Source organism: Rutidosis leptorrhynchoides, chromosome 2 (genome assembly GCF_046630445.1).
Source record: "Rutidosis leptorrhynchoides isolate AG116_Rl617_1_P2 chromosome 2, CSIRO_AGI_Rlap_v1, whole genome shotgun sequence".
Lineage (NCBI taxonomy): Eukaryota > Viridiplantae > Streptophyta > Magnoliopsida > Asterales > Asteraceae > Rutidosis > Rutidosis leptorrhynchoides.
Genome location: NC_092334.1, coordinates 360,033,282 through 360,058,197, shown reverse-complemented (window position 1 = coordinate 360,058,197; position 24,916 = coordinate 360,033,282). Strand labels below are relative to the sequence as shown.

The 24,916-nt window shown below is 35.5% G+C and overlaps 1 protein-coding gene and 1 non-coding gene across 2 annotated transcripts; both read left to right on the top strand.

Annotated features, from left to right (window-relative positions):
- The first annotated feature begins 17,465 nt into the window (after window positions 1–17,465).
- Window positions 17,466–18,107, top strand: LOC139888946 (uncharacterized). The gene is made up of 2 exons (XM_071871927.1): window positions 17,466–17,622; window positions 17,734–18,107. The coding sequence occupies exons 1-2, from the start codon at window positions 17,466–17,468 to the stop codon at window positions 18,105–18,107; spliced, it is 531 nt and encodes a 176-aa protein (XP_071728028.1).
- Window positions 18,108–23,277: 5,170 nt separating this feature from the next.
- TRNAQ-CUG (transfer RNA glutamine (anticodon CUG)) lies at window positions 23,278–23,349 on the top strand. Its single transcript has one exon. It is a non-coding gene; the product is annotated as a tRNA-Gln (tRNA).
- Window positions 23,350–24,916: the final 1,567 nt, after the last annotated feature.

The following is a 24,916-nucleotide window of genomic DNA, read 5'->3' as shown; positions in this document are numbered from 1 at the left end:
CTATCTTATTTTGTGGTATAAAATTTTAACAACAAGAACATAGTTTGAATGATTTCAAACTTGTTCGCAAACTAAATAGATCCTTCTAACTTGACTTTTAAAACACTTCAAGACCTGTAATATATCATAATGATATGCTAACCTAACAAGATATAATTTGGTTTTACAAAGAACATCTTAAAAACTGAATCTACGTCGTCGGAGTGCAACCGGGGGCTGTTTTGGGTTGGATAATTAAAAACCATCTTGAACTTTGAATTGGAAGTTTATGTTCTGGAAAAATGATATTTCTTATGAATATATTAACACATAAAAATTTCATGGTTTAACTCAAAGTGTAAGTATTTTTAGAAAAATGATCATTAAATGTTATTTTTATGATGGAAAATGATCACTTTCATAAGTTTCACCAAAGTTTGACCTATAACCTATGATTTCGAATACAAACTAAGGTATTTTCAGTTCATATTCTTAAAATTTGACTCGATCCAAGGAAGTGGCAAGTTGAATCAACAAAAACAGAGTTGTAATGAAGAAACTACGACTAAAACAAGATTGGGTATCCGAAGCTAGTTTAGCTACGAAAATATTTGGAGAAAAAGTAAATTAATCATATCTTTTCTAATTAATATAATATTTTATATATAATTACTTATGATTTGATTTTTATATATTTCAGGACCACCCGTAAACAACGCGAGAAGATTAATCATAAGACCTCATGATTGTACGCAACACGTCATTTGACAACACGGTACTTTATGTACGCAACACGTCATTTGACAACATGGTACCATGGGTTGAGATTAATTTTGATCAATACGAATACGATGGGGTCTTTATTTATTTTATTTAAGCAACTAATTGTGGACCACTAACATCGGACTGCTAACTACGGACTAAGAAAATATTAAAAGTATTAAAAGTATATATATATATATATATATATATATATGTAACGATTACTTAAAAAGAAAATATGTTGATATATTATATATATGGTTAGGTTCGTGATATCTATCGGAGACCAAGTCGAATTAAATACCTTCAAGGAAAAAGTGAGTTTCATTTGCTCCCTTTTTAATTGCTTTTGCAATATATATTTTTGGGCTGAGAATACATGCGCTGCTTTTATAAATGTTTACAAAATAGACACAAGTACTTAAAAATATATTCTACGTTGAGTTGTACCACTGGCATATTTCTCTGTAGCTTGGTAACTACTATTTACATGGGTATTGTAAACGCGAATCCTGTTGATAGATCTATCGGGCCTGACAACCCCAACCGGACTGGACGACCAGTATTCAACGGTTGCACAGTACTTCGTTTTGGTGACTACACTTGGTACGGTGTAGTGAGATTTCATAATAAAGGGAATATGCGACGTTGATTAAATGTTAAGTATGGTTACCAAGTGCTCAACCACTTAGAATGCTTTACATACACTTGCGAGTGTATTATGTTTATGATTATGAAATCTTGTGGTCTATTAACATATTGAAATGATTGTTATGATAAACCTATGAACTCACCAACCTTTTGGTTGACACTTTAAAGCATGTTTATTCTCAGGTACGAATTAAGACTTTCGCTGTGCATTTGCTCAATATAAGGACATTACTTGGAGCCGATCATCGCAATGGGACCAAATGTTGATGACTTCGTCCAGGTGGATTAGGACGGGTCCTTTCAGTTGGTATCAGAGCGGTGGTCGTAGCGAACCAGGTCTTGCATTAGTGTGTCTAACTTGTAGTTGTTAGGATGCATTAATGAGTCTGGACTTCGACCGTGTCTACATGTCAAAAGTTTTGCTTATCATTTCTAGTCAGAAATCATCTGCTTATCATCCTTAGGAAATTACCTGCTTATCATTCATAAGTCTAGACACGTTTTACTGCATTTACTGCATTGATAGTGTATAGACGAATTCTTATCTTAGCATATCTATTATTGCGAACTTTGACTGATATCTTTTCAAAGATTCTCCGTAATTTACGGGATTTTGGTATTATATATACATATGTAAATTATGTATTGAAGAGTACCAAATCTAACTCCTATAATCTATTCCATACCAAAAATTCATTTTCCCCATTATACAAGATGGATTCCGCATCTAGTTCGAATTCTTCAGATTCCGACAGTTATGCCGATATGGATTTCCATTCGGGCTCCGAAAGCAGCATCACCGAAATGGATCAACCAATTTCCCATCATCTATTCTGGATGAATTGGGGATGGGTTCGTAATATACTAAATCACTGGAGACAAGAAGAAAGTGATCCATTCCATCCACCAAATTGCCCTCTTGGCGATGAACCAGAAGCACTTACCGGCGAACCTATTCGAAACACCATTTTCTCTCTCATTTCTAGAGTATCTCGTCACGATTATATACTATCCCATATTACAAATCTTGTTCATTCGCTCGCTCCAACCGCCAATCATCCCGGTGTACTAGCAGAAGTTAACGAACTTCGCGCTCGCGTGACGGCTTTGGAGAACATGGTGCGAAGGTTGCAAACACCAGCAGCTGCACCAGCAGCATAATCAGCACCACCATCAATAACATCAACAATACCATCATCACCACTAACAAACAGCATCCGCATCACACGTCTCGACATCATAATCTGTCCCACAAACATCAACATCATACGCACCATAGATACCAAGGAGTACCAACAATAATGAGCGATGAAGTATTGATCCATAACTTCATTGATATTCTGCGAAGAATATGTGGTTTCAAAAAGTTTTGGAGATTTCTTAATCTAGCTCAAAACAAAAAGCAAATGAGATTAATATCATATTAACTCATTAAATTCATGATTTCATCTGAAGAAAATATATATGTATATATGTTTTCATAAAGATTGTAATTAAAAGTTCTTTTGTACAAAATATTAATGGTGAAATTTTTTTTTAACGGGCAGGTAATACCCGAGGAATAATTAGATTTCATCTTAATAAGTTACATTGTACATTCGTCGAAGCTGATTCAACAGTCATTTACTATCCTACTTACAACCACCGATATATGTATCCGTTCACCGCAGAATAACCATTTTCATTCAATTTCATATTTGGATTTTGTATTCCCAGAATCCAACAAGTGGCATATGAAGAAAACATATGACAAAATAAAATCTGTTAGAAACAAACAAATTAACTATGAAAAATTTTGTTAAGAATCCACGCTAACTGTTCCAGCTAACTGTTCCTAGCTAACTGATTACATTTTATTTATCGCAGTTTATTTATCGCAATTTAATTATCACACGTCATTTAATTTCTGTAATTATTTTACGCACTTTAAATATCGGGACACGTATACAATATTTTGACATATCATATCGACGCATCTATATATATTATTTGGAATCACCATAGACACTCTATATGCAGTAATGATCGAGTTCTCTATGTAGGGTTGAGGTTGATTCTACAATAATATATATAGTTTGAGTTGTGATCGAGTCTGAGACGTATATAGGTCACGACACGTATTAATTAATTCGTATATTATATATTAAACTATATATGAATTATTGGACTGTTACTGTGGACTATCGACTGTGGACTAATGACATTGGACAATTAAAATGAATTAAAATATTAATTATAACATATGAAACTAAACATTTCTTCAAGATTGCCACTTGATTTCATCTTAAACCTCATTGTATCTCGACGATTACAATCAGCATTCAAATCTATCATGATTCTTAAAAACACCTCAATCGAGAGGATAAACCAACCGCACTTCATCTACGGAAGAAAAGATTGATGCATATAGTTATGCACCTGAAAAACTCTCGAAAACTGAGTAAACGTTTGACACGTATCTGTTCTAGTTCCTTTGACATTGTTATTACCGAACATCGTTTTGCAATCCCTTTCCAAAGTAGCTAATTTTGTCACAGCTCCAGCAAGTCAACTCCGACTTTTCATCCGAAACAACTTTATTATAACCGCGATATATATGCGTACTCTTTATTGTTACTGGGGAACCTTTTATATTCCACAATATTACCATCAGCGATTAATCATTCTAAAACACAATTCTCCTGAAACTACCTCGGTATGATAACCGATGACCCAGATAAGTTAACTTTGAAAATGCTGACGAAGCAGCATGTTGTAGATGATCTTAATGGCCAAAAGTTTGATGATAAAGAAAGGAGTGTTAGGAACGCTCGATAGAAAATTTAGTACCGAAAAGCGGATTATGCGAAACTATGAAGAAAGCCGTGGACACATCACAAAGAATAAGTTTGCCTTCAAAGAATCCAAATGATTCTGTGCCTGCTGAAATCGTTAGCAAACATCTTATTTCTCATTCTAAACCTTCACAGACAAATCTTCTTCATCATCCATTGATATTAGAAATTCTAAGATATTCTCGTATGTTCTATTATAAATATCCTCCATATTTCTGGCGATATTTTCACAACTATTCTTATCTGAGATCATTTATCTCTCCATAATATCTGCAACATAAAAGAAACTGTGTTAGTTTCTAAATTCTGAAACCTTCGAGTTTAAAATATGAATGTTTTGAAGTAGTGTTGGGAACTGAAGCATGGATTAGTATAATATAATGACACTTGATCAACGTCATTATATTATAGTAAGTCATGCTGAGTTTCTAATGAAGCATGATGATTCACAGTACCGTCATCATGTGCCATTTACACGACTCTTACATTCTATCTAATCTCTAAAGATATCAAGGGAATATTTTTCTGGATGACTCGGTCTTCTCCAGGGTATTCTGGTAATTTAACAAATCAAAATCGTTCTATTACCATTTTCTTCTTAGAGCATTAGCTATGTTCATTCTGAATTTCATATCTACGAATTCCGGACCATTACTCGCTTGACTCGAAGTCGGGAAGAGAAAACGAAAGCATGAAGCTCCGAAAAATAATGAAGAATATAAACTCCGATAATAACCCCGAAATTACAAACCGTGTATATCGATGCATATAGCAATATAGAGACACGGGAGAATTAGAAACACTATAAACACAAGAGTATAGTAGAAGTAAATAGATTCTTCTGGTGGTAGATGAAAAAGAAGAATGACAGATATAAAAGTTAGGAGTATATCAAGAATCAGGACTGGATGGAGCATATTGATGAATGCTTTAAAGTAAGAATCAAGGGAGAAAGAATAGAAGGTGTGAGTCGTAGAAAATAAGGAAACGAAGGGGTGAATTTATAGTGAAATATCCGACAGAGCAATCGAAACAGATTATTGCATATAATCAAAGAAGATCATGATTTCCTTAATCACCAAAGAACCAAATCTTATTACGTAAGATTCTCTTTAAATCCCTTAAATCCCGAAAATCAATCATAACTACGTCATCGGTTAAGACGAATATATTTTACTCATCTCACTCTTTTACGATAGTCTCATTTATATTCTTCGCATAATCGAATCGTTTTCTCTACATTACTCAATGATGATAAAACTCCATTATCACCTTATATTTGTCATGAAAACCTTCTTATTGTTATCCATAACAACCTCTATCAAATTTCGGGGACGAAATTTCTTTAACGGGTAGGTACTGTAATGACCCGGAATTTTCCGACCAAATTATACTTATGATATTAATATTTACATAAATTAAACCATACCAACATGATAAGCAATTCAAATTGTTGAGACTTGTGTTTTTGAAAAGAGTTTTACACAACGTTTGACCGTCCAATATGACCGATGATATCACGAACTATATAACATACGATAATTATACGTTTGTCTATATATATGTATTTATATATATTTAACATGATCTAAGGATGGTTTAACATCTCATTGTGTACTAATGACAATGATTTATAAGTATATTTTGAAACTACTAACTTAAGTTTTCAAAACGATAACTATACGTAACATTCTTTGATATATATACTTATAATCTATAATGCTTATACATGTATCGTATATATAATGTATTTAATCACTTTTTAAGGACTTAAATACATAAAACAATATAAGTATATTCACAAAAGATAGCTATATTTGAATTCTCGTTCCGTTTCCTCAAGATTTCTATACGTATATCTAGGGAATATGTACTCGTATCATACCCAGCTTCTATACATATTTACTATTGGTATATACACATCAAATCAACATCCTAATCAACATTATTACTGCCCTAGATATGAGGTAACTAGGATTTGTCAAGTAGTATGAATTATTAGTAAGAAAACAAAATTAGGAATCCTTTTCTTTCTTTATAAACTAAAAACGTTTTTATAAATGAACACCATTTCTTCACTCCATTTTCTCATACCTACACCCTCATTTCTCTCTCAAAATACTCCTAACTTCATACTTGATCATCTCCAAGCATTTTCCCCATCATTTAGCTTCAATTACAAGCCTTAAACACCATAAGAAAACTCTTTCAAAAACATATCAAAATAACCACCCATTTGAAGAAGTTTACTTCCAACCTTTTGATCTAACTCCACCACTCTTTGATTCCAAGATTATTTTTATATTTTGCAGTAACTTTGTCCAAGTAACTTGAGGTAGTAACCTTGTTCATAATCTTATTCAATTCATATTCATATAGCTATCTTATTTTGTGGTATAAAATTTTAACAACAAGAACATAGTTTGAATGATTTCAAACTTGTTCGCAAACTAAATAGATCCTTCTAACTTGACTTTTAAAACACTTCAAGACCTGTAATATATCATAATGATATGCTAACCTAACAAGATATAATTTGGTTTTACAAAGAACATCTTAAAAACTGAATCTACGTCGTCGGAGTGCAACCGGGGGCTGTTTTGGGTTGGATAATTAAAAACCATCTTGAACTTTGAATTGGAAGTTCATGTTCTGGAAAAATGATATTTCTTATGAATATATTAACACATAAAAATTTCATGGTTTAACTCAAAGTGTAAGTATTTTTAGAAAAATGATCATTAAATGTTATTTTTATGATGGAAAATGATCACTTTCATAAGTTTCACCAAAGTTTGACCTATAACCTATGATTTCGAATACAAACTAAGGTATTTTAAGTTCATATTCTTAAAATTTGACTCGATCCAAGGAAGTGGCAAGTTGAATCAACAAAAACAGAGTTGTAATGAAGAAACTACGACTAAAACAAGATTGGGTATCCGAAGCTAGTTTAGCTACGAAAATATTTGGAGAAAAAGTAAATTAATCATATCTTTTCTAATTAATATGATATTTTATATATAATTACTTATGATTTGATTTTTATATATTTCAGGACCACCCGTAAACAACGCGAGAAGATTAATCATAAGACCTCATGATTGTACGCAACACGTCATTTGACAACACGGTACTTTATGTACGCAACACGTCATTTGACAACATGGTACCATGGGTTGAGATTAATTCTGATCAATACGAATACGATGGGGTCTTTATTTATTTTATTTAAGCAACTAATTGTGGACCACTAACATCGGACTGCTAACTACGGACTAAGAAAATATTAAAAGTATTAAAAGTATATATATATATGTAACGATTACTTAAAAAGAAAATATGTTGATATATTATATATATGGTTAGGTTCGTGATATCTATCGGAGACCAAGTCGAATTAAATACCTTCAAGGAAAAAGTGAGTTTCATTTGCTCCCTTTTTAATTGCTTTTGCAATATATATTTTTAGGCTGAGAATACATGCGCTGCTTTTATAAATGTTTACAAAATAGACACAAGTACTTAAAAATATATTCTACGTTGAGTTGTACCACTGGCATATTTCTCTGTAGCTTGGTAACTACTATTTACATGGGTATTGTAAACGCGAATCCTGTTGATAGATCTATCGGGCCTGACAACCCCAACCGGACTGGACGACCAGTATTCAACGGTTGCACAGTACTTCGTTTTGGTGACTACACTTGGTACGGTGTAGTGAGATTTCATAATAAAGGGAATATGCGACGTTGATTAAATGTTAAGTATGGTTACCAAGTGCTCAACCACTTAGAATGCTTTACATACACTTGCGAGTGTATTATGTTTATGATTATGAAATCTTGTGGTCTATTAACATATTGAAATGATTGTTATGATAAACCTATGAACTCACCAACCTTTTGGTTGACACTTTAAAGCATGTTTATTCTCAGGTACGAATTAAGACTTTCGCTGTGCATTTGCTCAATATAAGGACATTACTTGGAGCCGATCATCGCAATGGGACCAAATGTTGATGACTTCGTCCAGGTGGATTAGGACGGGTCCTTTCATGGAGACACTATCTTTATGGAACCAAGAGTACTATCTTCACCGATCACAAAAGCCTTCAACACATCTTCGATCAAAAGCAACTAAACATGAGACAACGACGGTGGATTGAAACTTTGAACGATTACGATTGCGAGCTTCGTTACCATCCCGGGAAGGCAAACGTAGTAGCCGATGCCTTAAGTCGAAAAGAAAGAGCGGTGCCTCTTCGTGTCCGAGCTTTAAACATCACCATTCACACCAACCTCAATAGTAAAATTCGTGTAGCCCAAGATGAAGCTCTCAAGGATGAAAACATCTCTCTCGAACACTTGAACGTCCTCACCTCTCGATTCGAAGTTAAAGAAACCGGACTCCGATATTTCGCCGGAAGAATTTGGGTACCTAGTTATGGGGACTTGCGAAGCCTTATTTTGGACGAAGCCCATAAGTCAAGATATTCGATTCACCCCGGTGCCAATAAGATGTACCACGACCTCAAAGAACAATATTGGTGGCCGAACATTAAAAGGGACGTCACTACTTATGGTGGAAAGTGCCTAACTTGCTCCAAAGTCAAAGCCGAACATCAAAGACCGTCCGGACTACTTCAACAACCCGAGATCCCGCAATGGAAGTGGGAAAGGATAACGATGGATTTTATCACCAAGCTACCAAAAACGACGGACGATTATGATACCATTTGGGTTATTGTTGATCGTCTCACCAAATCCGCACACTTCCTTGCCGTGAAAGAAACGGACAAAATGGAGAAACTTGCACAACTTTACATTAAGGAGATCGTAGCCCGACACGGTGTACCTTTATCGATTATCTCCGACCGAGATGGCCGTTTTGTTTCTAGATTTTGGCGTACTTTGCAAGAAGCATTGGGAACGCGTTTAGATATGAGCACCGCATATCATCCTCAAACCGATGGACAAAGCGAACGTACAATTCAAACCTTAGAGGACATGTTACGAGCTTGCGTGGTTGATTTCGGAAAAGCTTGGGACAAGCACTTACCTCTCGCCGAGTTCTCTTACAACAATAGTTATCACGCGAGTATTAAAGTCGCACCTTTTGAAGCGCTATATGGCCGAAAGTGTCGTTCACCTCTTTGTTGGGCCGAAGTAGGCGACGTACAAATCACCGGACCCGAACTCATTCACGAAACCACCGAGAAGATCGTTCAAATCCGAGATAGGCTTCGGACGGCCCGGAGTCGTCAAAAGAGTTATACCGACAAACGACGCAACGACCTCGAATTTCAAGTCGGTGACCGGGTAATGTTAAAAGTCGCACCTTGGAAAGGTGTAATCCGTTTTGGGAAACGCGGGAAGCTAAATCCGCGGTATATTGGCCCTTTCAAAATTTTGGAGCGTGTTGGAACCGTTGCTTATCGTTTAGATCTTCCGCCTCAACTGAGTTCCGTTCATCCTACTTTCCATGTATCTAACTTGAAAAAGTGTTTAGCCGAACCCGAGCTCGTCATCCCTCTCGAGGAACTTACTATTGATGACAAACTTCATTTTGTGGAGGAACCGGTTGAAATTGTGGACACCTCCGTCAAGACATTGAAACAAAGCCGAATCCCGATTGTTAAAGTCCGTTGGAACGCTAAAAGGGGACCCGAGTTTACTTGGGAAAGACAAGATCAAATGCAAAGGAAGTATCCTCATCTATTCGTGAATTCGGAAACGCAAGATCTCGAGGAAGAAACAACGACTACTACGCCTACTTAAATTTCGGGACGAAATTTCTTTTAAGGAGTAGGTAATGTAACATCCCGCCTTTTTCCATTTACTTTTCCGTTATACTAATTTAAACTCCGTTATATGTTTATAACATCTCCCGTTAATACGCGTTTTAAATTATCTCGTTTAGGTAATTCACGCACCCGATTCAAATTAGAGGGACTAAACTTGCCAAGAGGCCAAAGATTTGACTAGGTCAACTAGTCAAACCTTCAACCTCCTCCTCTCATTTCAACATCTCCATCTCTCTCTCTTTCTCTCTAGCAAGAACACACACACAATTACCAAATTCATTCAATCATCATCTAAATTCGATCTAGGAGGCTTACAACAAAATAAATTACATATTCGTGATCCTCTCTTCATCCTCTTCATTTTGGTACCAACTTCATCTCGTTTGGGTAACATTTCTAAAACTCTAGATTTCTCTAAATTCGTGTTTTTGACTTGAAATGGTGTTAGTTAGTGTCTATGGCTCATTGTGATGTCGTGTATGTAATTTGTATGCTCGATCTTGTTATTTGGTGTAACTAGCATGAACACTTGAAATGGGTTAGTTTAATCTTTGATTTTGATTGATTAAATGTTGTTAGATGTTAAACCCATTGTGTTAAAAGTGTTACTAGCATCGTTAGTTTCGTTTTGGTATGTTGGATGATATGAAAACCTTGCGTTAACATGATTATTGATTTTGTGATTTTTAATTAGGGTTTGATAAACCTTAAAATGAACTTTTGATGCATTGAATGCTTGTTAATGTTGTTAGTAAGTGTTTAGTTGCAATGTACGTTTAATTACCTTCGAAACGGCATATCGTATGTGTAGATTGGACTACCGAATCATGAAATGAATTTGTGAACTTAAAACTTGGAAAACGAACTCTAAATGATCACTTGACGAGAATTCGGTTATTGTAAATGATAAACTCGATTGATGATGTGTGGTTAGTTGTATCCTTTGTCAAAATACCTTTCCGATGATATAAGATACATGTTTTCGTTGTTTGCGGATCATAAAATGTGTTAGTTTGGTTTTTGGTTTGTGTACTTAGAAGTTTACTGCATCAGACTGGAATACCAATCTGGACGCCGTCCAGACCCCTTGGACACCGTCCCAGAATTCAAACCTGGACGCCGTCCAGATATTTGGATGCCGTCCCAGCCCTCAAAGCTGGACGCCGTCCAGACAATCTGGACGCCGTCCAGATACACTGACAGACTCTGTCTTCGTTGGTCATTTTACGAAAAATGTTTGCTATGCTATGGACCTCCGATTCACATGTAACTTGTTCTAACATGCTCATATATGATTAAAAACCTCAGAAAAATAGTTCGGGACCCGACCCGAACGTGTTGACTTTTTCGTTGACTTTGACCCGACCAAGTTGACTTTTAATCAAGCTTAACCAAATGTTTGTGAAATCGTTCTAACATGCTTTTATACTTGTACCTTGCATGAAACGTGACAATTTGATTCACATGCTATTATGATCGAGTCTTAACGAGCCATAGGACTAATTGAACATCTTTGACCAATCGTGACTATCGTTATTGATACAACCTATTTGTTTAGGTCAAGACTAGCATTGTTCTTTGCACACGTTTACTTGTTGAAGTACTTTACTACTCGTGCACTCAAGGTGAGATCACAGTCCCACTTTTACTCTTTTGCACTTACATTTGGGATGAGAAAACATAAACGTTTCTTTTTACTAAGTGAACACAAGTACAGGAAAACAAACATTCTACATACGAGTTTGAACAAAAATCCTCAATTCGATTATCATTAGTTACACTTGCCGGGTGTAAGCGAGAACTTATGTTATATGGCCATATGGGTTTGACAAACCCTCATTCAAACGGTTCGCTACCGTTTACGAATGAAATGTATTTTCGAGAAACAGTGTATGTTCTAACACTATTGTGATGGGGTTCTATGGAAGGAATGTTAAGCATTGATAATTGGGTGCTCGTGAAACAAACTTTTGGAATGTATTACTATTATCTCATTGTTGCAAATCTTGTGGTTCACTTGTACTTACTTACTTAAACCTATGATTTCACCAACGTTTTCGTTGACAGATTTCTATGTTTTTCTCAGGTCCTTGAACGATACATGATACATGCTTCCGCTCATTATTTTGATACTTGCATTGGATGTCGAGTATATATGCATACATAGAGCGTCTTTTGGCTATTTTTAAATTGTGTCGCATAAGTTTCATTTGTACTTATAACTTTGTAACGTAACTTGTGGTGGAACTATTCTTGTAAACTTTGAACAATCTTTACATTTGAAATGAATGCGACATATCTTTTGGTCAAACGTTGTTTTAAAGACTTATGACCACGTAACGGGACCTAAGTAGACGGCGCCGTCAATGACGATTTTTTCGGGTCACTACAAAATAGGTCTCTAGTTGGTGTAACTGCTTGGTCATTTGTGATTTTGCATTTCGTGTTCGTCGTAGGGTTTCTGATAGTACGTTGTTTAAACACCGGTACATGTTTTAAATTTAATTTTAGAAAATACACTTTGTTGGGGTTCCTTAGACTTATAATAGTGTCACACAGTCCCTTGAATCACTTCTGGATGTTCCTTGTGGTTATATTTGAAGTATTGTGTGATTAGGGTTTTGTGTGTGTTTTTAGTGTGTGTAAGTCTTGGAACTTCTTGATCTTTGTATATGAATCAGATGGGATTCTAGGTTCTTGGTAGATCTTCATATACATGTCTTGATTAAGTGTTGGCATCCCCGTTTGGTTATCTTGAGCTTTCATGGTGGTCTTCCGGTTGAATCCTGAATTAGGGTTTTTGGAAACCCTAATTTAAACTAGTCATGTATTTCTTCAATTAAGCTTTGTAGATCAAGAACCTGAGAGTTCTCCATGGAATTTATGAGTCATGATTCCCTAATTTAAGACTAAGTATGTACGATATACTTCTTGGATAGAAATAGTACTAAAAACCATGTTAAAAACCTACTTATAGACACTTTTTGACATTTCGGCACTTTCAGCCCTTAATAATAATATTTGTGTGATTTTTATCATTTTAAGATCTTTTAGCTATTAAGTCTAAAATATGGGTGATATCACTAGTAAAAACATAAATATTTTGAGTGATATCACCCGTGTACACGCCCGTGCACACTGGGCAGGCCGTCTGCCCTGGCCGTGTGAAGCAGCTGTGTGGCTTCCATGCCCAAGTGAGGAATCCATGTGCAAGCCACCATGGGCAGGCCGAGTGAACTTTGAGCAAGCCGTGTGAACTTTGGGCAGGGCGTGTGCCTGGTCTTCCTTGGTCGTTTTTGTTGATTACTTGGATCGTAACTTGATTTCGGGGGTCGTAACTTGAGTTTCATCGTATTCGCTCTAGATTCTTCGTTTTAAACTCATTTTCGTCGATTCTTCTTGCATCGTCTTCGTAATCTGTTGAATCTATCAAATAAAGCAAATAAATGCTTAATCCGATGATAAAATGTATATATTTAATGTTTTAAGACTAAATATCGGGGGTAAAAACGTGACTTTTTAGACGATATCAAATATCCCACACTTAGACTTTGCTTGTCCTCAAGCAAATTTCTTATTTTTAACTTTAAAAAATCTTTAGAAGTGTCCGTTCTATATGTCTAAGCGGTTTCCTTTTAATTATAATAGCTAAAATAAGGGCAAGTCTTCTATGTTAGGGTAGAAATTATCTCTGCAAGCATGGGAGGAGGTTACATGACGTTTAGGCTTTCTCACACGGGTCACTCAATCACACAAGTTTTTAGGATTCCCTACAGATCTAAGAATGGAATTCGCTCAAAGCCATTCATGTTGCACTCTTCGTCATAGGCTTGGTCAAGACTCAAATTCTTCTTACAACGACGGTGATAACCATAGATTTTAGGTTATTTATTTGACGGTGATGGTGAAAGGTTGAAGTTGTTGAGTGGTGTTAAAGTTGTTTATTTCAAAAAGGGTATAAAGATGGAAAAGGGGTGAAATAGTCCTTTTGAAGACTTTATTGGTAATATTGAAAAAAGGATAGATAGAAGTGTTGATATTTTTTGTGAAGCACTTGTGGAATTTTTGATGATTCCTCTTCTTTAGGAATTTTGACTAACAAGCATCCTTTTGATTCGGTTTCAGTCTTTTAGCGGTCTTCAGTTTTTTTCTTTATAAGTTCCACTCTGCATAGAACTTTGATAGATGTACTTTTCTTTTCTCATTTTTTGGAGTATCATCTCTAAGAATCTTTCGCTCGGTAGACTTCCAAGTTTTATCTCTTGTCGGTACTATCTTCTTCTTTTGATGTGATCTCATTTTCTGAGGTTGTGGGTGATGAATGGTGATGATGAGGGAATGGATAATGGTGTAGGGAATAAAATGCCTAGCTCTTCTGGTTATACCTATGTCACATTTCATTACTCGAAAATACAGTTCAAGAGAAAGTTCTGATTCTGAGTACAAACATCAGCACACTCAACGAAAAATAGTGAAGCATTAAAAATTAATACTTTTCAGGGCCTTATATGGGTGCCTCACCACAATCAGATTAGGTTGAATATGCCTAGTCATGTAATGCTCTTTTAGAGACTCGTTTCATCCTAACAAGATTTCTGCCTTAATTAAGCCTTAATTTTTATTACAAACATTTTAGATTCTGAAAGTACTTATTCACAAAGGCTTTCTTTTGTTTAAAAATTTTAAAATTTAACTTAACGACAAAGAATCTATGTAACAGGCTTATTACGACATGACAGTAAAAGGTATATACCGATATCCCACACATAGACGAACATTGTCCCTAATGTTCCTATGATACCACACTTAAGATTTTTATTAAAGGTTTTGGGCAATATTGTCTAGTTTCTATTAGGTTGGAATCCCACACTTAGTGATAAGCTAGGATGCGATAGATTTAATGCATAAAATTTAGAGCTAATTACGAGTAAAAAGAAACGTGTACTTCTCTACGGAGTGGCAAGAATGCGGTTGAAGAAATGTTCTGGCTGAAGAAGACAGGCGGTTTTGGCAGACTCATAAGATCCGTCCTTTATTTATAGACTCATTATCATCACTTATTCTCTTCTATTCTACTTTATTGTGCGGGTTGCCTTCCGAGAAGTGCTTTTGTTTAAGGTCATTGGCTGGACCATTCTCATGTTTACCATGGGGGTGTAAACATGTCCCTCTGGTTGATGTTTTCGTGAAGTAGAGGATACACGTATCTTGGTGGGTAGATCCTTAAAAAGTGTTGGACTAGTACATCGACTAGATCTGGGATTTCTCTTGATGATTTTACAAAGGCGAGAAAATGGTCGGTTGTTGCTCGTGACAGATCTTGAAGTCCAAGGAGAATAGAGTCAATGGCTCTACTAACATTCCATGCACGTCAACAACGGAAGCGGTGCCTGTTTTAATTGTTTCTCGTCTTGGGTGCTCATTTTTAAGATCTTCAAAGAATGTCAAAAATTGTATCTTCATAATATCGAATCCTTCAGATTCTGGATCTCCATAGAAAGATTTTGTTGTTTTGCACAGATTGCATAAGATTCGTAGTTGGTGAGAGGTGAATATGATTCCTGACTCGATCAGCAAAGTGGCTGCTTTTTCGTAGATTTCTCGACATTCGAATTTGAATGCGAAGTTTGGATCTATGGATTCATTAAAGATACGCCTGAGTTGCTTAGTCACTAATGTGTCTAAGTTGACTCGGGTAGGATCCAAATGAGAGAAAGGATTGTTTCTTCTTTCCTCTTCCAATACTAATATCTTAATTCTTTCATAATCAGATCAGCATGGTGATCGAGTGTTATGTAGATCACTAGCCTTGCTGATATGCTTTCAAAATCATTCCTTTCCAAGAGAACGATTAGGCTATGAAGATTATCGATCATCTTTAAATCAGTGTAATATGATGGGTGACCGGTGGAGCAGTCTATATGTCCACGGATACGAGTCAGTAGCATTCTTTGGCTTGCTTAGAAGGGAAGCACGAAGGGAAGCACGGATCTTGCTAAGGTGTTGTACACCTTAGCGTAGATAATCTTTTGATCTCTGAAGAACCTTTGTTCTTGAATAGTGCGAACTACTGAGTTGTGTTCTCGTTCTCGCTCGAATCTGTAGATGTCATCGTGAACCATAAGAATGGAAAAGCGTTCCCATTTTGTTTGCAGCAAACACACATGAAACAAATGATGCACCAATAACAATTAAAGGTCGCATCAAAGGCTTCAGGTGCGAAATAAAATGCCTACACGTAGACACTGGATGCGGTGTTGATGTTATGTATGAAAATTGTTTCAATATGTTACCTGAATCCATCCGTTCGCAGCTAACTGCACCTACCACCGCATTATCAGGATTTTCTGGTGAGTCTGCATGGCCAATTGGGGTCGTTGAGTTAGAGCTAAAACTAATGGATGACGAAAATGAGGATATGGTAAGAAGCATTATAGTGGAATTCATTGTGGTATGATCGTATTCTCAGTATAACGTATTGTTGGGACGCATAACTTTGCAAAAGCTAGGCGCAATCCCTTCCGCGGTCCATGGCCTTGTCAAATTTCCAACCCCGTTGGGCATTGCAAGCATAAAGTCAGAAAAGCAAGGATTCGGCAGATGTGATCGAAGTATCGAGAAAAACAGCAGAACACAAGCTCGATGCAAATCGAGGACAGGTACGCACATTTTACTAGTAATTCATCAAATAATTTCAATAGTCGTTTCCTCAAGTTATCATGTTTATTATAATATGCGATGTAGGTACACATGCATGCATATTTTGTTAGTAAAGCCTTAACGGGCAGTGAGTTGAATTACCTTGCAACCAAAAAACTGGTATATGCAGCAAGTAACTTGTGAAGGTATTTTCAAGCGCATCCAATTATAGTCTTAACTGATCAACCAATAAAGCATGTGTTGTACAAGCAAGCAAATTCTAGTTATATAGCTAAATGGGCTATTGAAAGCGGTGAACATGCAATTAGCTTCTCACCTAGAAACGAATCCAAAGGAGAGGTACTAGCAAATCACTTAGCCAACACAGTTGGCGAAATTAAAGCACCACAAGGAACAAAAGAATTGCACCTCCCCCGGAAGGCAGCGATGCGGAAATATTTCTGGTAAGACCGGAGAAAGGAAAAAATATTCTCGCCTTACGCTTTGATTTTCTAGCAAATAATGAAGCGAAGTGCAAGGAATTGTTATCTGGCGTGAAAATTGCAAAATACTTGAATGTATGCAAATTTTCAGATTGGGCTGGCTTATAGTTGGTCGCAAATCAATTCAATTATGTAGTTGAAGTACACAATGAGTTAATGAAAAAATTCTTGAAGTCGGCATAGGAAAGCATGATTGACTTTGATATTTTCCAGATAACACATGTATTGAGCGACCTGATTGAAAAGGCAAGTGCGTAAAAAATACTGAGGTTTGGTTATTATTGGACACGAATGTGCAGAGAGGTCGTAGAAACAATACGAAAATGCCAACCATGTCAATTGCACGCGCCAGTCGACAAGGCTGTGCGATATCCAATGATCCAAGCATCATCATCACAATCTTGTAAATGGGCAATTGATATCGATGGGCCATTTTCAACGGGCCCAGGTATTAAATATTTAACATACATATTTATAGTAATTGGTTCTTTTCTGTGCTTTCTTAAAGTTGTAAACCTTATGAGTTATGTACCCGGAAATGTAAAAATATTGGACGCAGGCATTGGCTACGCTACCAAATGGGTAAAGACTAAAGTACCAAAAATAATCACTAGGAAGCAAATACGCAACTTCGTTTTGGAAAATACTGTATGTCGATGCAGAATTCCTAACGAGGTCGTAAGCGGCAAGGGTGCACAAATTGATGGACACCCTTTTAGGGATTGGTGTAATAAACTAAATGTGAAGCAAACATTCACGTCAGTTGCATGCCCTCAGGCTAAAAGCCAATGCGAGGTTACAAATCGCGATACTACGTTCGGCATTATGACACGACTTGCTTTATGCCAAAAAAGGTTGGATGGGCGAATTACCCAACGTCATTTGGGCACATCGTGCAACGTTAAAAGGCTCCGGCAAAGAAACGCCATTTAGTCTAGTATATGTTTCTAAGGCGGTCATACCTGCAGAAATTAATGTGTCAACAAGATGCATAGTCTCACTGGATAAAAGTAGCAACAGAACTGTGTAAAAGTCTCAACCTCGTTGAGAAACGCAAAAAAATGGCGGCAAGTCAAGAAGCAATCAAAAGACAAAAAAATTGCAAGCTACTACAACAAACGTGTGTGGCCATCATCCTCCCAGTTGGATGATCTGGTTTGGCGCAAAAATGAAGCAGGCATGATGGAGGATACCGGATAGTCATGTTCAAAGTGGAAGGGTCTATATAAATATATTGGGATAAGCAATACAGGGGTATATCGACTTACTGATTTATGTGAAAGCCAATTAAACGCACCTGGTATGCACAAACCATACAGAAGGTGCCACATGTGAAAAGAAAAACATAGGGATTGATCACCCCAATTATGTGTTAAGCTTTTTATATTGTAATTTTTCATTTCTTTTCCACATTGTAATAAGGAAACAATATAAGTTGCTCAACTTTTGATAAATTGAATCAGTTAATTTCAGCCAATAATATGTGCATTTAAAGTTATTTGTTGATTGCACGCCCCAGCTGCACAGGGATATACTCTAGATTCTGATTGGCATAGTTTAGTTTGGTTACTAATACTATATACTATATATAATGATTACAATAGTAAAATATTGGTTTGTTTCAAACACTTGTACATCGCGCATGGGGTCATGACTATAATATACAAGTGTTGGGTTACTTGTCAATAATATCCGGATATTGGGTTGGTCGCAAGACTCTTGAAAAGGGCATTGGTTTGCCTCTAATACGGATAGTAACATTGGATTGTCTATACATAATTATACTTATAAAATTTTTATAAAAGTCAGGAGTATAAAATATAAGCATTGGTTTGCTTCTATGTAGTTAACATTGGTTTGTTGCTACAAGAATAAAACGCTTATGCTCACATAGAGGGGTAGCTCCCGTCATGTAGCATAACATTTATTCTATGGTGTCATTTAAAGATACGAGTCATCAAAACCGCCTTGATAGATTCACAACATATTAAATGCACGTAACAAAATAATTGAGCACAAAAATACCATGAATTTCATTCATCGAATGATTACAAGTGTTCAAAAGCGTAAATATAAGTCCAAACGTGTGTAAGTATGCATCACCATTATAAGTAGAAAGGAAAAGCATAAAACAGGAAAAAACCTACGTCGGCTTATTAGGAACGTGTCGCTACCTAAGAATCCTCGCACGCAGCAATCAAAAGAATAAACTTCAGTACACTACATTACGCTAAAAGTAAAAAAAAAAAGGGTGGGGGGGGGGGGGGGGTGGCTTGGCTTGTACGGTGCCCTACACTAAGGAGAATGTGCAATTCTCGCCCGCAGCGATCAGACGCACACCCTGCTGTAAAAAGAGAATAAAATAGAGATATAGAGATGCGAAACCCTAAAGTTGCTAGGCCCCATCCCTCACTCACACAAAGTGCAGCCTGGGAGCATGGAACAAATACTCCAGGCCGCATGACAAATTCAGTTGAGTTTGTCATTAACCTCTTTCTGGCTCCGATGCGGGTTATCCACGACTGATCGTCGGAGGTTCGAATATCGTTTGTCCTTAAACCTAACCTATATTGCACTCAAGCGTAGGTTGACCCTACCCCTGTGAAAATATGCTTGATCAATTAACAATCGAATACCATCAGTGACACTGTTAGAATTTGAGTTTGAAGGAAGCCAAATTATCAAGTCTTCCTAATCTCTTTTTCCATATATGATTTTAATTATGTAAGTAATAGAATCATTAAATTGAACCAAATAATTATAATTATTGATTTATTGCCAATGGGTTCAGTCTGGTCCACATCCCTAACCCGTATATTGCACTTCACTCTAAACTCTAGTTGCGGTCTTGCGTATTTTAGAGCTTTTGCAACCCTGAGCCAACTTAACCTAAAAGGATATTGCTTTTGATGTTGCTTTTAATTAGAGTCTAATATCTATTAATCCTAACTAACAAAACCCTTCAAGTTTGTGTAGATTCAAAGTATTTTATGATATCAACTCTACAACTTTGGATTAGTTTGCTATTATATACATATACACTAGATAAAGTTTATATCTTACTACATTAATTTTTTGTAGAAGGAAAAAAACAATGTATGCGATACGGGAAGAGACATTTAGGTGTGTAATGAATTAAACTACTCTTGAGCTACTCGAGATCAATCTCCAACATTAACATATTTTGAAGATAGTAAACTAAACGAGCTTACAAAACTATTAAAAAACTAAACGAGCTTAAACAACTATTTTTATGATAGTATAACACAATTATAGTATTGTAGTATAATAACTATTATATATTATATATAATCGGGTCAAATTCGAGCCGAGTTCGAGTTTGTATAATATTAATCGAGCTGTGCACGAGCTTAATATATGACGCTCAAAACGAGCCGAATTCGAGCTTTCTAGACTTCAAATGAGTTGAATTTGAGCTCTTAAATTTTAAACGAGTCAAGCCGAGCTCTTTACATTTTAAATAAGCCGAGCTCGAACTCTTTAAATTTTAAAACAAGCCCAGCTCAAATTTTTCACCATCCAGGCCTAGCCTGGGTGGCCACCAACACTTCCCATGAAGGTGGAGGTCTCGGGTTCAACTCCAAGGGGTGCCCGCATTTAATGACCAAAGCTGGAGGATGCTTTACCCGGTAGCGGTGGAGGGTTGGCTTGCCGTTTACCCGGGGTTTACCTGCGGTGGGGGGGCCAATGTGCTCTGGCCCATAGTGGGGTTCCCCGTAAAAAAAAAAAAAAAAAAAAAAAAAAAAAGAGTCGAGCACAGGCTCAACTCAGCTCGTTTACAACCAATAACACAATAGGCACATTCAAGTATAATGCATATAATTTGACACACATGTTACTATGTTTCCATTTTGGAGGCTAACACCCCATGGGAATGGGGTATCCTTGGAATGGGGTATCCTTGTTTGTTAGGATTAAACAATTGAACCAAAATTATATGTTATCTGTCATTTTGTATCCTCACGGTGGATCCAAGTTAGACCATCAATCAGTTCGTTGACCGTGTTCATCTTTTCAGTTTCTAGTTTATTGGTTTCTGAATGTTTATAAGTAAAACGAAACCGAACCAAACTGAACCGAAAAGGAAATTCATATGTCAAAATCAAATCGAACCGGACCGAACTGAACTAAAATTTAATTTTCGGTTTACGGATTAAACCAAAACACAATCAAACTTTAAAATTTATTAATTACATTATTCAACATACGAAGTAATAAATAAGCATGATTATAATATACTTAGATATAACCATTAATAACTATTACTTATTAACCATATTTAAGTTCACATAATATAAAATTATTAGTGTATGTGAATTTCAAAGTCAAAACTGTAAAGTGAATAACCTACTGAAGAAGTGTCTTAGAGGAGCGGTACGAATGATGGCATTATGGTATCTCTACCGCAGCGATAGATGAACATAGATGTATCCGATGTATTGCTCGTGAACCCAGTAGAGGTAGTGTAGACCTCAAACCGATGATTGGTGCTTGCTTTAGGCCATAGCGGGCCTTCTGTAGGCAACACACATGTGAGGGAAACATGGAAAACCGTTTATTGAATCAGGTGTTGGTGTTAGTCGATCCAAAAATCAATTTTTTTTTTTTTTCAAATTCGGTTTAGTTTAACTGTTTTGGATTCAATTCGATATTCAGATCAAACGGTCTAAAATCAAATATTAAACTCCCTAGTTAACCGTTAGATCTGGTCATAACTGTAAGATAACCTATCAATCAACATGACTATATGTTGTTCTATCCGTGTATTTTAGAAGTATTTTGATGTTTGACATAGTAGCTAAAACTTTTAAAAAGAGTAAAAAACACAACGGTGTGAGTTTTTTCAAACGCTAATTATAGTAGCTTCTACTTTCTAGTTTTTTTCCTTCCGTTTCAAAGTTCTAATCTTTTTTAACTAAATGAAATTTTTTATTAGATACAAGCTTATTTTTATAAAACTTAGAAGTTGAACACTCTTAAAAGCTGTAAAAAAAAAAAACTCTTTACCAAACATACCTAAGGCCTAAGGGTCTATAAACTTAAACTTTTTCATTTAATGATCTATTTATGTATAGCATTAAATTCAGTAATTAAAATTATTATTTTTTGTCATATTATATATCACTTAATCTTAAAAATAGACTATTTTTAGAAAATATAGATTCGGAGATCCCTTCTTAAACAGAAGCATACACTTAATACAAATTAAAGAGCCCCTAAATCATTATGAAAAATAAGATGGTTAGACAATTTCTATAGGTAAAAATACTAAATGTAACTCATAACGTCTTTCGTTTAATTGTCTTTTTAATTTTAATTTTTGGCTGCTTTTTCAATTTCAAAGCATACATGAATTCCCCGTTTCTTTTTCTTTTTAGCTCCAAATCTTCTATCAAAAAGTGACATTTGTTAATCGTTTTATAGACTTATAGCCATGAGATTTTACAAAAAGCATCAAGAAAATAACAAATCATCGAAAGAAGTAAAAAAATGGATGATTTCTCCATTCCATTTTCGTATATAAGTGAATCAGAATCAATATCTAACGATGAAAACGAAATAAAAAACTTCCCCAATGATTTTTCTCTACAAGTACTTATTGTAATATGTATTTAATTTCACTTGAAATCTCATAAGTCGAGTTTCATCTACATGTGATCGTGTCAAAACCCTCCTTGACCATCATAAGAATCGAAGTTGAGACCGTTGTCAAAGATCTCACTATCTCAACATCTAAACCACTAGGCTCTTAGTGATTTCATATAGCGAGCTAGTAATGTTTCCACATTTACTTTTAATTTAATATAACTAGATTTAATATTAATAATAATAAATACACTAAAATTGGATAATTATAATTTACACATGTTATGTCTCGAAAAGAATCATGAACATAAATACTTCTAATATGATGTAATTGTAAACCTTGTTCTACCTCGAGTCTTCGACGGTTTAATTACAAGTCTACAAATTTACCTTAACCTTTTTACTTTTTTAGCTTACTTTAAGTGTAGTTAAATAATTTCTAAAAAAAAAAAAAAATGTAGTTAAATAAATAAGAGATCCAAAAGAATAAACAAATGGTCCTATGGTCTAGTGGTTAGGACATTGGACTCTGAATCCAGTAACCCGAGTTCAAATCTCGGTAGGACCTAATTTTTTTATTTATTTATTATATTTTTTTTTTTTTTGAAAATTGGAAGAAGATGAATAGTTAATCGTATAATATCTCTTTCTAATTTTTCTATACGTTAGCTTTTACCGTGGTATAAGTTTAAAATTAAGTTGTTTAAGAGGTGTATTTGTACGTTACTTTGGTTGTTTGAACAACGAAAATTTATAGAAAAAACGTTATAAGAAGGGACTAAAAAGACATTACAAAGAGCTAAAATCAAGAGATCCAGCTAATAGTTTTACTAGCTCTAAAACATAACCAGTTGGGACTTCATAAAATAAATAAATAAATAAATAAATAAATAAATAAATAAATAAATAAATAAATAAGCCCCAACAAAACATACAAATCACAAAGCTCGTTCTTTATAATCGAATGAGATTGAAAAGTAATGCTAGTAATAAGATTTGGCGTGAAACGTATGTTTCAAAATTGGATTCAACCTTGGGTTATTCTTGACACTTCACTACACCAATGTGAACAACAAATTTCAATTTCAAATTACAAGTTGTCGTTTTCTTTTTTTTCTTTCTAAAAACTTAGAACTTTATAACCACAGACTTTATCAAAGAATGGTGATATTTTCACTTGCAAAATTGATAGATTCACTACAAATGTACATTATGCACTTGCACAGCACAAGTACTTAATGCATTAAAGGAAGATGTTTATTTTTAAGGTGAATTTTGGCAAAGCTTTTGATTCCGTTAACTGGAATTCATTGGACTTCATTTTAATTCAATTCGGTTTGTGTTCAACTTGGCGTGGTTGGATCAAATCTTGTTTGTCTTCAGCTAGAAGCTCCATCTCGATCAACGAGACTCCAACATCAGAATTCTCTCTCAAACATGATTTACGACAGGGCTACCCTCTTTCTCCCTATCTCTTTATATTGGTTATGGAAGGACTACACTTCGCCTTAAACGATGCTGTTTCAACAAATCACCTAAAAGACATCTCACTTTGTTCTTCCAACATTTCTCATTTTTTATTCGCCGACGATGTGGCGATCGTTTCTGAATAGGATTATACGGACCTTGGTCATGTTATTAGGATATTGGAGAGATTTTATCTCGAATCAGGACTCAAGATTAATCTCTCAAAATCAAATTTGTATGGTATTGGTGTTGAGGATTCACAAATTGTGGACAGGGCTAGGGCTACTGGATGACCTCCTGGTTCTTTTCCATTCAAGTTTCTCGGTTTTCCTATCGATGCAAATATGAAACGTGTTTCTAGTTGGGAACCTTTAACTAATAAATTTAAATTAAGAACTTCTTCTTGGAATCTAAAGCTTATGTCTATCGGTGCGAGACTCACACTTATTAAATCGGTTCTCGAAATCTTGGGGATTTAATTCTTCTCTCTTTTTCGAGCCCCTAAAACGGTGATTTTAACACTCGATAGAATGCGTGCGAATTGTTTTTGGGGTAGTAATGTCACGAATAGTAAGTTGCATTGGTTGACTTGGGAGAATGTTCTTGCATCTCTCGATCAAGGTGGATTAGGTATTAGAAGCTTTCACGCCTTTAATCTTGCCTTGATT